Genomic DNA, 14,930 nt, shown 5'->3' with positions numbered 1-14,930 from the left:
ATTTTTCCCCCCCCCCTCCTACGTTTCAATAAAACAGGGGAATTGCTGTTAGTCAATCGCTATTTAATTAATTTCCGAGCGGATAGAGCGTAAAATAATCGATTAATTACGCAGTCCCGCAACTCTCGCAGCTGTCCATTCATAAAACTCCCTTACAATTAACACCGTCGCAGGAGAGGATCGACGCTGCGAACAGCGATAGCGATAGCGCGTTGTGTTACACAACCCCAACACACCACACAAACACGCGTCGAATGTGCGTCAGTGTGGGCCGTACGGCTGCATCCAATGAAGCAACTCCCATCCGATTGTCATTGCACTTGTCCTGTCATAAACAAACTCCCGAGTCAGCGAGGGCCCCCCTAAAGCTGAATAATCCCTCGAACAATTGGCAACTAGTGCAGTGGTGAGATGTGTAAACCACGCGAAAACAATCTCCATGAATCTTAACCTATCTAACCTCAACGATGATGAGAATCTGAGGAATTGCGTTCATCACAGGAAGAATAATTGAGAAGTAAGTGATCGCTCCAGAGGCTTTTTAACATTTCAGAAAATTGATACTCTCTTTGATTTTATGGGAAATTAATAATCAGTGGAAGATGAGCATTACTTCTGTACTTATTTGTTGATACAAATGCGCTGGGTAGATGGTGCATTATTAAATGCGTTAGAACGCTCGGAATACATGAATAACAAAAACAAAGTGAAGAATTTGTCCTTCGAGAACTGGGGAATTCGGATAAATAATGCTGATGATTGAGCACGAGGGACACTGAATAGGATGACACATCTCTTATTACATCAATACCAAAATAAAGATGAAGCATCCAGTTAAAGGTCACGAGGCGTTGGAGAAATAACAACAATTTTAATAGAATCTCTCAAGAATGGGAGTTTTTTAGATTAATTTTTTTAGCTTTCGTTCCATAGAATTTTTATGTCCTAGAGACGAGTGAGAACTGAAAGGATCAGTCCCTGTTTCATCCGCGTGACGAATACGTCTAATGAGAAAAAAGGAAATTTGGATGGTCGATGGATTATTTTACCCGGGAGAGTATCTCAAATTTATCCCAGGGACAAAAAATAAAATCTAATCTCAAGGTTAAATCAGTTAATTCAAATGAAACTGCAGGATAAATAAAGAATTATTGTTCGGGTCAAATATTGAAAAATTATGACCTTTACGATACAATTGAGTTCGAGGGGAAATTTTACAAATGTTAATGAGGGGTTGAAAATGTTGATGAAATTTAATATTTTTTTTCAATACAAAGAACAGTCCTTTCTCTTTGTGACGAGCCTAAACTGAGCTCAATTGATAAATTTGTTTCTGAGTTATGAACAATTTAAAAAAAGTCTAAAGTGTCCATTTTACCCCACCCTCCCCTACTCAAAAAATTTAAGAGTGATTTTAACTAATTGATGGCTACAGTATCCGGCAATTAAATACGACGAATTTGGCTATCCCTGCAGTGAATAAATGAAGCTGAAACTGGCAGAATATTCCTATGCGGAAAATTCAATTTAGGGAATATTCAAGTGTAGGAGAGTCAAATAATCGTATGGACAAATGTCTTCTAAGGATGTTCTAGACCCTTTCTGCCAAAATTCACGTTTTTTAAATTTTTCTGGCAAACTTATGATGGAATTGACGTGAAAAAATATAACGTTTTTGCGTTTTGTCATTATTTAATGACTGACGAAATTTTAAGGTGGTGCGAACATTTTCCTGCGTTTTCTCTAAACTTTTAAAAAGAATCACAAAACTGTAGAAAAAACGCATGAAAATTATCGCACCACTACGCAACTTCGTGAGCCATTGAAGAACGACAAATCACAAAATCGTTATATTTTTTCACGTCACTCCCATCGATAATTTTCCAGAAAAATGAAAACAACGTCAATTTTGGCTAAAAGGGTGTCGAACATCCTTAAATGCGAAAGAGTTTCTCCATTACTTGAAAACATTTGTGCACCCCTAGATTGGCCTAAGACAAATTTTCTGCTGTCGAATTAATCGCTAGTTCGAGCTTCACAGTGAATAAAATTTCAGTCAACCAATCAATCAATTGCAGCCCCCCCCGTCAAGATGTCGTCGACCCTAGTCCAGCAGTTCGTCCAGCGGCTGAAGTCCCGCCACGAGGAGGTCCGTAACAAAGCGGCGCGCGACCTCTGCCACTACATAAAAACGGAGCTCCGAGAGACCTCCCAAGAGGAGATCACCTCCTTCATGGACGAGTTCAACCACCACATCTTCGAGATGGTCTCCGGCTCGGACATGAACGAGAAGAAGGGCGGAATCCTGGCGATAGTCTGCCTGATAGGCGCCGACGTGGGCAACATAAACACGCGAACAATTCGCTTCGCCAATTACCTGAGGAACTTGCTGCCCTCCTCGGACGTGGGGGTGATGGAGCTCGCAGCGAAGACTGTTGGCAAGCTGGCGCTGGTCTCAGGCACCTACACAGCCGAGTACGTGGAGTTCGAGGTGAAGAGGGCGTTCGAGTGGCTGGGGGGTGACAGAAACGAGGGAAAACGTCACGCAGCAGTTCTCGTCCTCCGCGAGCTGGCGGTGTCGATGCCGACGTACTTCTTCCAGCAGGTGACGCCCTTCTTCGACCTCATCTTCAACGCAGTGAGGGACCCAAAGGCAGTCATCAGGGAGGGGGCAGTGGAGGCCCTGCGAGCTGCCCTGGTGGTGACAGCCCAACGAGAGACAGCAAAGCAAATGCACAAGTCCCAGTGGTACAAGCAGTGCTACGACGAGATAATCGCTGGCTTCGAGGACGTCTACAGCAGGGAGCGAGGGTTCAACCGAGACGACAGGATTCATGGGTCTCTCCTGGTGCTCAACGAGCTCCTTCGCTGCAGCAATGTCCAGTGGGAGAAGAAGTACGAGGAGCTGATGGAGAGGCTGAATCTATCGAATCCTCAGAACGACAACGACATCCTCGTGCTGATGCCCAGGCTGAAGACGATTATAGTCTCCAAGTGGTCGGGTTGTGCCAACAGATCGGCCACTGATGGCGTCTACAATGATATTATCAACAGCACTGGGGGTAATGGGGTGAATGGCATCAATGGGGGTAATTCTACTGCTCAGTACTCACAGCAGTGCTTGTATCCAGTGCACGAGTCAGCTGCCTGCAGGCAGCTCATGCAGGAGAGGCTCGATGACGTTTATATGGATGTGCTGAACCAGAGGCTGTCGAAGAATCCCCATATTCAGCACGCGTTGATGACGCTACTGCCCAGACTGGTGGCTTTCAATACTGATAAGTTCACGAAGGAACACCTCAGGGACACCTTGAATTATTTGCTGATTGTGCTGAGGGGCAGGGAGAAGGATCGTTATGCTGCGTTCATGACCATTGGACTCATCTCGGTGGCTGTGGGGGACTCCATCAAACCGTATCTTCCGAAGATCATGGAGGTGATCAAGAGCAGCTTGCCGTCCAAGGAGACGCCTAATAAGAAGAGGGGGGCACCTCTGGAGCCCGCGGTTTTCATCTGCATCACGCTTCTGGCGCACGCTGTGAAGCAGGCCATCAGTGCTGAGGCGAAGGACTTGTTGGAGTCGATGTTGGCGACTGGGCTGAGCCCCATTTTAACGACTTCTTTGAGGGAACTGGCACATAATGTCCCTTCGCTCAAGCCGGACATCTCGCAGGGACTCCTGAGGATGCTTTCACAGGTGGGAGACTCTTTTGGGACTTGATGGGTTGATTAGTAATTAATGAAGGGGAGTTTTTGGTGGGCGAGGGATGCTCGTCGATCGCGTGGTAATTATTTGGATTCGTAATGAATGAAGTCTATTTGTGGTGGGAAATAATTTTATTCGTGAGAATAACATTTTAAGAATACAAATTCTCAAATATGAGTGGATTTATCGGAAAATGTCAGAAGAACTTTTTGGAGAGAATTTTATGCGCTTCAAAAAAGTTCTTCTGATGTTTTTTGATAAACCTCGAAGTTCTGCAGATATTACGACTTTTATTAGAAGAGGAAACTTTCCAACGAAAGTCCACTTGTTTCCTTCACCAAGAAAATTCGTAATATCTCCAAAACCAGGGAATTCATCTAAAAAAGTCAAAAATACATTTTTGTACAGAATTTCCTGGGCTGCAAAAAAGCTCATGTCATATTTTTCGATAAACCTCAAAGTTTTCCAGATATTGTGACTTTTATCAGAAGAAAATTCTTGGAGAAGAAAATCCATTCTTTTTTTTCTTTGAAAAACCGTCCCCAAAAATCAATTGAAACAATAAAAATCCCCAGGTCCTGATGCACAAGCCACTTCGTCACCCGGGTGCCCCCTGGACGGCAACGAGTCCCAGTGGCATTCTCGCGGCGCCGCCAACAGAACCCATGGACGTTCCCTCGACAGTCCTCGCCCTCCGCACCCTGGGGACCTTCAACTTCGACGGGAATCCGCTCCTCCAATTCGTCCGCCGTTGCGCCGACCACTTTCTCACCTCAGAACAGCCCGAGGTCCGCCTGGAGGCGGTGAGAACGTGCTCGAGACTCCTCAGACTGGCCCTCAGCCAGCCAGGGCCGACAGTAACCAACACAGTATCCGCAGTTCTTGGGAAGCTTCTGGTTGTGGGGATCACCGACACCGACCCAGACGTTCGGATTTCAGTGCTCGCCTCCCTGGACGACTCCTTCGACATTCATCTGGCCCAAGCTGAGAGCCTCTCAGCCCTCTTCGTCGCGATGAACGACGAAATGTTCGAGATAAGAGAACTCGCCATCAGGACAATTGGCAGATTGAGCACGATGAATCCAGCGTACGTGATGCCCTCCCTCAGGAAGACCCTCATTCAATTTTTAACAGAACTGGAGCACTCGGGGATGGGGAGGAATAAGGAGCAAGCGGCCAGGATGCTTGACCACCTGGTGGTCAGTGCCCCGAGGCTGATTCGTCCCTACATGAAGCCCATCCTGAAGGTCCTGGTGCCCAAACTCAAGGAGCCAGAGCCCAACCCAGGAGTCGTCCTGGCGATTCTTCGAGCAGTTGGAGACCTCGCGGAGGTAAATGGCTCAGAGATGCAGCAGTGGATGCCAGAGTTGCTGTCAATCCTCCTGGAGATGCTGGTGGACGCAAGTTCCCCGGAGAAACGAGGAGTCGCCCTCTGGGTGCTTGGGCAACTTGTCGGCAGCACTGGACACGTGGTGAAACCCTACATGCAGTACCCCACGCTGCTGGAGGTCCTGATCAACTTCCTGAAGACCGAGCAGCAGCCCATCATCAGAAGAGAGACTATTCGAGTCCTCGGGCTGCTCGGGGCTCTGGATCCTTACAAACATAAGATGAACCTTGGACAGATTGACTCGCAGGTGGACAATCAGCTGACATCAGTCACCGACACCAAAAGTGATATCGAGAGCAATCAGGATTTAACTACCAGTGAAATGCTCGTCAATATGTCCTCCTCCAGTCTCGAGGAGTATTACCCAGCAATTGCAATTGCCACACTGATGAGGATCATCAGGGATCCAACCCTAGCTCAACATCACACGATGGTGGTCCAGGCTGTGACCTTCATCTTCAAAAGTTTGGGGATCAAGTGTGTCCCTTACATCTCCCAAGTGATGCCCAGTTTTCTGAATGTCGTGAGAACAGCTGACGTCAACTTCCGGGAATATCTGTTTCAACAGCTGGCGATTCTCATAGCAATTGTCAAACAACACATCAGAAACTACCTCGACGACACCTTCAATTTGATTAAGGAATTCTGGACTGTGAACAGCCCTCTTCAGAGCACCCTGATCCTCCTGGTGGAGCACATTGCTGTGGCCCTAGGTGCTGAATTCAAGATTTATCTTCCTCAGCTGATGCCACAGATCCTGAGGGTGCTCACCCACGACACGAGTAAAGATCGAAGTGTCACGGTTAAGCTTCTCCTCGCACTCCAGAAATTCGGGAATAATCTGGATAACTACCTTCACCTGGTTCTCCCACCCATTGTCAAACTGTTTCACGCGTCTGACTGTCCTGTAACCGTCAACAGAGTCGCCTTGGAGACAGTGGATCACCTCGCAGATACTCTGGACTTCACGGATTTTGCCTCGAGAATTGTGCATCCCCTGGTGAGGACTCTTGATCAGTGTCCTGAGCTCAGGGCCACTGCGATGGAGACCCTCTGCGCCCTGGTGATCCAACTGGGGAAGAAGTATCAGATATTCATAACACTTGTGCAGAAAGTCATGACCAAACACAAGATCGTTAATTCCCAGTACGACATCCTCGTGGACAAGATTTTAACGGAGACATCGATGGCCGAGGGGGACGACTACCTTCTCATGAGGCACAGGAACTCCAGGAACAAGAACAGAGACTTGTCGTTGACCTCTTCGGACACGACGATGATCAAGCGCCTGCACGTGTCAGCGTCGAACCTCCAGAAGGCGTGGACAGCGACGCGAAGGGTCTCCAAGGACGACTGGCTGGAGTGGCTGAGGTCGTTGTCGATAGGCCTTCTGAAGGAGTCCCCCTCGCCTGCTTTGAGATCCTGCTGGGCCCTGGCGCAGACTTATTCACAGCTACCCAGGGATCTGTTCAACGCGGCTTTCGTGTCTTGCTGGACAGAGCTGACTGATCCGTATCGAGGGGAGCTCATTCAGACCCTCCAGCAGGCTCTCATGGTACCGGATATTCCGGAGATTACTCAGACCATTTTGAATCTTGCGGAGTTTATGGAGCACTGTGATAAAGGTAATTGGCTTAATCATTTTTAATAATTCATTTATTTATTATGGTGGTATTTATGACAAAATTGGGAAAGGAATTTTGAAAGGTAATTCATGAGAGGATGATAATTGTTTTAATTTTTATTCACTAATTAATTTATTATGATGGAATTTGTGACAAAAACTATTGGAAAACTAATTTTTGAGTAAACTAAATGGTGATCAAATGACATTAAATTATCTGACGTCATCATTTCATAACTAAATTAAGAAAAAAATAATAATCCTCTTAATTTTATAGTTTATGGAGCACTTTGGTGTGGGCAATTAGTAACAGAATATTAATTATTGCTATAATATTTTCGAGATGTCAGGGAGATTATTATGAGACCAATCATAGAATAATGGAATTGACGACAGAAATGATGGAAAAACGAATGCATCAGTAAACTAAGGGCCATAAAAATGCCATTAATTTACCTCGAGTCATCACAAAAAGCTTAAAAAAAGACGATAACGCACCCTAATAACGCCAATTTCCTCCTGAAGGTCCCCTTCCCCTGGACAACAAAATCCTGGGCGAGCGAGCGATGCACTGTCGAGCGTACGCGAAAGCCCTCCACTACAAGGAGGACGAATTCCACAAGAGCAGAAACAGCAGTGTCTTCGAGTCCCTGATCTCCATAAACAACAAGCTCCAGCAGAAGGAGGCAGCGGAGGGTCTCCTGGAGTACGTGATGAACCAGGACAACCAGCAGGAACTGAAAGTCCAGGTGCGTTGGTACGAGAAGCTCCACAACTGGGACAAAGCCCTGCACCTCTACAAGGAGCGTCTGGAGACAGATTCAGCGGATGTGGAGTCGACCCTGGGGGAGATGCGATGTTTGGAGGCGCTGGGTGAATGGGGCCAGCTGCACGACGTGGCGACACGCCAGTGGTCGCACCAGACCGACGAAACCAAGCAGAGAATGGCGAGGATGGCAGCAGCTGCTGCCTGGGGGCTGGGGCAGTGGGAGAGCATGGAGAAGTACGTGGGACTGGTGCCCAAGGACTCTCAGGACGGTGCGTTCTACCGAGCAGTTCTGGCGATTCACAATGACCAGTACAACGTGGCACATCAGCTGATAGACAGTGCTCGAGACCTCTTGGACACTGAATTAACGGCGATGGCTGGGGAGAGCTACCAAAGGGCTTACAACGCGATGGTGGAGGTCCAGAAGTTGGCGGAACTCGAGGAAGTAATTCAGTGGAAATTGGTGCCTGAGAGACGCCAGACGATCAAGTACATGTGGTGGCAGAGGCTCCAGGGGGGCCAGAGAATCGTCGAGGACTGGCAGAGGATAATTCAGGTGCACACACTCGTTGTATCACCTCAGGACGACATGTACACGTGGCTGAAGTACGCCAGTCTCTGCAGAAAGAGTGGAAGTCTTCAATTGTGTCATAAAACTCTAGTCATGCTGCTGGGGGTGGATCCATCGAAAACACCTGATGATCCACTGCCCACTCAACACCCTCAGGTCACATTCGCCTACTGCAAGCACATGTGGATGGCGAATAAGAGGGAGGAGGCTTACAATCAGTTGAAATTGTTTATTCAGAACTCCCTGCAGCCTGCAGCAGCTGCTGTCACCAGTCTTGTCAGCCAGTCGGACGATGGCATTCATCAGCAGAGCCAGGAACAGGCGGAGGCTCACCGGCGACTTCTGGCGAGGTGTTATCTGAAACTCGGGGAGTGGATGGAGTCCTTGAAGGGGATCAATGAGACCTCGATACCAGCGGTTTTGTCGTATTACAGAGCTGCCACTGAACATGACCCCAGCTGGTACAAGGCCTGGCATGCATTTGCTTACACGAACTTTGAGACTGTTCTGTTTTATAAGCATCAGCAGAGCGATAGCGCCGTGCAGGAGGCTAGGGAGGGCAATGGTATGAGGATTTTTCAATTATTTTTTAATTTGTGATGTTTTTGGATTTTTAGACGTTGCAGACGTCAAGTGGGTTGAACTGGAATTTAATCAGTAAATGTAGTTATTTTCTGTGAATTTATGAGTTGATTTTTTCAAATCGAGTTTAGGGGAGGGTGGGGTAAAATTAACACTTTTGACTTTTCTTGAAATGTTTATTACGTGTTGAATTCTTCATGAAATTGAATAATCTCATTTTGCAATTGAAAGAACAATTATTCCCCTGGTGATGAGCTTAGACTGAGCTCAATCGACAAGTCTGTTTCTGAGTTATAATTATTTTTAAAAAAGTCAAAAGTGTCCGTTCTACCCCACCCTCCCCTGCGTAAAAAAAAGATTATTCCATTCAATTAATTACTGAATGAGTCATAATTAACATCTAAAAAATAGACGTGCTGAGATTGCAGTAAAATTCCTAATTAACGTTCAAAAATACCAAAAATAAAATATTTAAAATTAAAAAAAAATCTCGAAATGTTTTTTACAGGCAGTACCAACGGTTCTCGCGTCTCGCTATCAAACGCCCAGTACATCTCTCGCTTCACAGTCCCAGCGGTGGATGGTTTCTTCAAATCCATAAACCTCTCCCACGGGAATTCCCTTCAAGACACCCTGCGCCTCCTGACCCTCTGGTTCGACTACGGCCAGTGGCCGGAGGTGTACGACGCCATCGTCGAGGGAATCCGCCTGATCGAGATCAACACCTGGCTGCAGGTGATCCCCCAGTTGATCGCGCGAATCGACACCCCTAGGGCCCTCGTGGGCAGATGTATCCACCACCTCTTGATAGACATCGGCAAGTCCCACCCTCAGGCCCTGGTCTACCCTCTGACAGTGGCCTCCAAGAGTGCCAGTGTGGCACGCAAGGCAGCAGCCAACAAAATCCTGAAGAACATGTGCGAGCACAGTCCAACATTGGTGCAACAAGCGATTATGGCTAGTGACGAGCTCATCAGAGTGGCAATTCTCTGGCACGAGCTGTGGCACGAGGGCCTCGAGGAGGCCAGTAGACTGTACTTCGGTGAGAGAAATGTCAATGGAATGTTCGAGACACTGGAGCCCCTGCACGCCATGTTGGAACGAGGCCCCCAGACTCTGAAGGAAACGTCGTTCAATCAGGCTTATGGGAGGGATTTGATGGACGCCCAGGAGTGGTGTCACAGGTACAAGGTGTCTGGCAATGTCAGGGATCTGAATCAAGCCTGGGACCTCTACTACCACGTCTTCAGGAGGATTTCACGACAATTGCCTCAATTAACGAGCCTCGAGCTGCAGTACGTGAGCCCCAAACTCCTCCTCTGCAGGGACCTGGAGCTTGCTGTGCCTGGGAGCTACTGTCCAGGCCAGCCAATCGTCAGGATCCAGAGTATTCACAGCTCGATGCAGGTCATCACGAGCAAACAACGACCCAGGAAGCTCTGCATCAGGGGCAGCAATGGTAAGGACTACATGTTTCTGCTGAAGGGCCACGAGGACCTCAGGCAGGACGAGAGAGTTATGCAGCTGTTTGGCCTGGTTAACACTCTGCTGCTTCACGATCCTGACACCTTCAGGAGGAATCTGACGATACAGAGGTACGCGGTGATCCCTCTGTCCACTAATAGTGGGCTCATAGGCTGGGTACCTCACTGCGATACCCTGCACACGTTGATAAGGGATTATCGGGATAAGAAGAAGATTCTACTGAATATCGAGCATAGGATCATGCTGAGGATGGCGCCGGACTATGATCACTTGATGCTGATGCAGAAGGTCGAGGTGTTTGAGCATGCACTGGAACACACGCATGGGGATGATCTGTCCAGGCTACTCTGGCTGAAGTCACCTTCCAGTGAAGTTTGGTTCGATCGGAGGACTAATTATACTAGGTCACTGGCGGTCATGTCCATGGTGGGGTATGTATTTTTTGCCTGGTGGCTTCACTCTTATTATTTTTATGGTTTATTCTTTGAAAATTCAATGTTTGGTAATTGGTATCTCAGAACAAAAAATTATGGTGAGACAGTGAAGTTTGGGGGAATGCTAGCCATGTATGGAAATATTTTTTTTGAAGAAAAAGTTTAGTCTGGTTCGGTCGACGTGGAATTGCAAAAATGATCACGTTTTGAGGCTTAACTAAAAGAAATATTTGAAGAATAACATGAGAAAGGGAAATTCCACTCTGCGTCACTGAAAATTGAAGAGCATTTCAAACGAAAATGAATTTCAAATAAAAAAAAAAGAGAAATTCCACTCTTCCATTTTTAATTTATGAAAAATTGAAATCGTCAGCTTTACATGATCTGAATTCGACTTGATGTCAACCCCAATCTTCCTAAATCATAATGATCATCTTTTTCGAATTTTAAATATTGTTTTTGGCAGGTATATTCTGGGTCTCGGTGATCGACATCCTTCCAATCTAATGCTAGACCGACTGAGTGGAAAAATCCTCCACATAGATTTCGGCGATTGTTTCGAAGTGGCAATGACCAGGGAGAAATTCCCGGAGAAGATTCCCTTCAGGCTGACCAGAATGCTGATAAATGCCATGGAAGTGACTGGAATCGAGGGGACGTACAGGAGAACCTGTGAATCAGTGATGTCAGTGCTGCACCGTAATAAAGACAGTCTGATGGCTGTGCTGGAGGCCTTCGTTTACGATCCACTGCTCAACTGGAGGCTCATGGACAATGCAGCACCCAAGGGGACCAGGTCAGACGCCCAGAGTATGAACACGAGCAGCAGTCAGGAGCACGGGGACATCCTGGAGTCACTGACGTCGACTTTACCGAAGAAGGGAGTGGGACCCTGCAGTATTGAGAATGGAGGGGACAACAATCAGCCAGAGGCACTGAATAAGAAGGCTCTGGCCATCATCACGAGGGTCAGGGACAAGTTGACTGGACGAGATTTCCTCCACGAAGAAACCCTGAGTGTCCAACGACAGGTGCAACTGCTCATACAGCAAGCCACGAATAACGAAAATTTGTGTCAATGCTACATTGGATGGTAAGACGATTATCATTACCATTTGGAAAATGAAAATCTTACATTTCATTTGCAAGATGTGCATTATACATTTTTTATTTCCACAGGTGTCCATTCTGGTAATTCAGTGGAGGCTTCCAATATTAATGAGTTGATGAATTGGGCTCAACGATGCATTTCCACAGATTAAATTGCTTCAGTCAAATTATTTTCAATTGTCACTCCACGAATGCTGTATATAGTACAATGTTAATACGCGATTTTGTATATAGTTACAGTTGTATTTTTATTAAGCTTGTAATTTAGATTTTGGATGTTTGTGTAATTTGGGTATTATTGCGAGTGACACGGGTGGGAGTCGATTGATTAATTAGTGAAGTGGTGAAATGATACACTACTGTCTCCATTGTTAAATCATTTTTTTTTATTGTTATTTTTTTCAAACAATTAATGAAATATTGGTAAACTTTAGGTGATTGAGGATTGATTTTTCATGATTTCTCTGGATATAAAAGTACGTATGTAATGTTTTTAATTCAATTCTCATGTTTCATTATTTCATTCAATAGAAAAAATGGTGCAACAACCGAATTTGAATATTTTCTGAGACAGGTAATTATAAGAAATACTGTAATGAATTCACCACTGCACTAACGAATTTCCGAATGAGCTGAAAGATGAACAAGTGATATGATTTTTGCATCAGAAGATTAAATAAATTCAGATGGAAGATCAATTCTGTCATTCTTACATAAAATAATACGATATGTATGAGTGCCGAAATAATTCATTCCTCATAATATGTGCCCATTAATTATTCGTCAATTAATTCCCACATATTATGAATTGCGTTGTGATATAAATTGTCGTCTACTCGAATATAACTCCATTGAGTCCGAACGAAAAGGGCAGGAGTTCTCTCAACGAGGTTCTGAGGACTTTCTTCATGTCGGGAGGTGCCAGATAAATGGGAATGTCCCCGAATTCCGCCAACATCTGTCGGCAGACGCCACAGGGCGACGTGGCAGCCCCATCGACGGATTTAGCTACCACAGCGAGAGCACTGAATTTCCTCTTCCCTTCGGAGATGGCTTTCGATATCGCGGCCCTCTCAGCGCAGACGCCGGCGGCGAATGCTGCGTTCTCCACGTTGCAGCCAGTTGATATCGTACCATCCTCGCACCTCAATGCAGCACCCACTTGGAAGTTGCTGTAGGGACAGTATGCCTTCTCCCTCACGTTCATAGCCTCGTGGATCAGTTCCTGAATGTCTTTGTCTGGAATGAGAGGAAATGATGGGTGAGATGAAAGGGGAACGTTGGAGGTACTTAATTTCAATTCATTTCTATTTTATTTTCACAGTGATATTTATAAATTCATGATGATTAATTGTCACTTCAGTTATTTTAGTTGATCTCCTGGCATTGAGGTTTTTATGGAATTGCGAGGGTGATGATTGAGGTAAAATAATGATGATTGATGAAAATAATGATTTACACAATTTGGCAGGAAAAATGAAGAAGTTTACTCAATATTCTTTCGTTTTTGATTTTAAAGTGGAGGAAAAGATTTTTTAATTGTGTGAGAAATGCGAAGTTGCTGTCTCAGGGGATGAGATGAAGAATGAATGTTGGAGGTAGTTTAATTTAATTGAATTTCTATTTTATTTTCACAGTGATATTTTTTAAATTCATAATAATGAATTGTCATTTCAGTTATTTTATTTGATCTCCTGGTATTGAAATATTTATGGAATTGCAAACGTGATGATTCAGGAGGTAAAATCAGAATTTATGCAATTTATCAACAAAATTGAAGAAATACTTCTTCAATTATTCAATACTTCTTCGTTTTTTTATTTTAAATTGTGTAAAAAAATACTTTCAATTGCATGAAATGAAATCAATGCAAAATGATATTTTCTTATTTAAAAAAATTTCTCTAATTATTTCAATCACGGGAACAATATCATTTCATCAATATATATTTAAAATCTTGTGGATTGATTGTTGGATGTCGTTGTCTAGAATGAGAAAATCGGGTGGGGGGATAAGATAAAAGATGAGTGAATAATATCAGTGAGATAGATTTAATTGTCATTATTAATGCCCCGTAACATGAAATTGATACAGTTATGGAACTGAACACAGTAAGCATATTTTCCTTGAAAAATTGTATTGCAAAAAACTATAGCTACATTTCGAAGACAGCAATCTGTCTTCTACTATTCAAAACAGAACATAAAATTCCAAAGTTATCAGCACGCAATTAAAAAAATATAGAATAGCTCAATCGTTTATCATTAGCCTCAGATAAAAAATAATCAAAAAACGACATAACCTCGTAATTAACAACATCAGCCCCTCCCCTTGACCCGAACAAAAACAAAGACACTGATAACAGATTTAAATTCGCATTCTCGAGATTTCGCACGAATCTCAAATCCAGTGAAAGTGTGATCAGCTGCAAAGTGATCAACAATATGTTGTGAATGCTCAGCAATTGGGAGATATGATTGTCCAATTAGACAGGACTATGTACAATGAGATTAATTAGTTTAATTACCCAGATCGTCGAAATCGATTACTTTCCCAGCCGTCATCCTCTCAAGCAAATGGAGAATAAGAAAATAGAAAACACTGGTCTGAACTCGTATCAATTTTCTGGCACTGTCCCAGCATACACTAACGTCACGAAAACTTTCTCAGGATTGCTTCATATAACTCCGCTGAATAAATAGTTTTAGGCGATGGTACTTGGAGTGGGTTTAGGAGCCTCGTAAAATTCAGTTGACGTCGGCTGTTGAATTATTACGAGGGGCCGGGGAATACTGATGAGTTTTGAAAGGGGATTGAAAGGTTTAATGCGCTCAACAGGATTGATGAGTTAGCAGGCAATCGTTGACTGCTGAGGCGTTGATATTCAATACGAAATGCATTGTGAGACGCATTTGGGTCGATGGAGCAGTGATTCCTGGGAATCCCTTCCTGGATTATATCGCGGATCGTGTTATTTCTCCTTGGGAGTGTTATCTTTCCCAGCGATTTACTGTTTACTGCACTCTCCCACTTCTGATTTTTGGGCAGTCGCAGTCGGATGATAGGCGGGGTGGGTGCATGCGTAGAGTTAAAAACAATTCAACTCTGCCAGTTGCAATGATGTGATATTTTGTATCGAGACACTTTTGCGAATGTCAGAATTTTAGTTTGATCGATGGGGGGAAATCATTTCTGTGGGGGATTGGTAAACCCTGCGCACACTATTGGCTTGAAATACCATCCTGTTGGTTCACTGTTA

At 44.7% G+C, this 14,930-nt stretch overlaps 2 protein-coding genes across 2 annotated transcripts; one reads left to right on the top strand and one right to left on the bottom strand.

Annotated features, from left to right (window-relative positions):
- The first annotated feature begins 255 nt into the window (after positions 1–255).
- Positions 256–12,369, top strand: LOC107041871 (serine/threonine-protein kinase mTOR). The gene is made up of 7 exons (XM_015262679.1): positions 256–517; positions 2,079–3,697; positions 4,282–6,721; positions 7,246–8,625; positions 9,151–10,558; positions 11,028–11,654; positions 11,741–12,369. The coding sequence occupies exons 2-7, from the start codon at positions 2,093–2,095 to the stop codon at positions 11,754–11,756; spliced, it is 7,476 nt and encodes a 2,491-aa protein (XP_015118165.1). The 5' UTR covers positions 256–517; positions 2,079–2,092; the 3' UTR covers positions 11,757–12,369.
- Positions 11,703–14,705, bottom strand: LOC107041900 (cytidine deaminase). Its single transcript, XM_015262714.2, has 2 exons — positions 14,199–14,705; positions 11,703–12,910 (listed from the first exon to the last, which is right to left on the bottom strand). Exons 1-2 carry the CDS (start codon positions 14,233–14,235, stop codon positions 12,504–12,506), a joined length of 444 nt encoding a protein of 147 aa, XP_015118200.1. The 5' UTR covers positions 14,236–14,705; the 3' UTR covers positions 11,703–12,503.
- Between the last annotated feature and the right edge of the window lie 225 nt (positions 14,706–14,930).

The sequence above is a fragment of the Diachasma alloeum genome, unplaced genomic scaffold (genome assembly GCF_001412515.2).
Source record: "Diachasma alloeum isolate Michigan unplaced genomic scaffold, Dall2.0 Dall_scaffold_00179, whole genome shotgun sequence".
NCBI classification, from domain to species: Eukaryota; Metazoa; Arthropoda; class Insecta; order Hymenoptera; family Braconidae; genus Diachasma; species Diachasma alloeum.
Note: the sequence above shows the minus strand (reverse complement) of the source record. Positions and strands in the feature narration are given on the sequence as shown.

Bases quoted from the DNA above. Each gene is read 5' to 3' on its own strand.
- LOC107041871 (XM_015262679.1), top strand. From the start codon at position 2,093: ATGTCGTCGACCCTAGTCCAGCAGTTCGTCCAGCGGCTGAAGTCCCGC. The intron at 3,698-4,281 runs GTGGGAGACTCT...AAAAATCCCCAG, and splicing joins TCCTGAGGATGCTTTCACAG to GTCCTGATGCACAAGCCACT. The intron at 8,626-9,150 runs GTATGAGGATTT...TGTTTTTTACAG, and splicing joins GGAGGCTAGGGAGGGCAATG to GCAGTACCAACGGTTCTCGC.
- LOC107041900 (XM_015262714.2), bottom strand. From the start codon at position 14,235: ATGACGGCTGGGAAAGTAATCGATTTCGACGATCTGG. The intron at 12,911-14,198 runs GTAATTAAACTA...CTCTCATTCCAG, and splicing joins AATCGATTTCGACGATCTGG to ACAAAGACATTCAGGAACTG.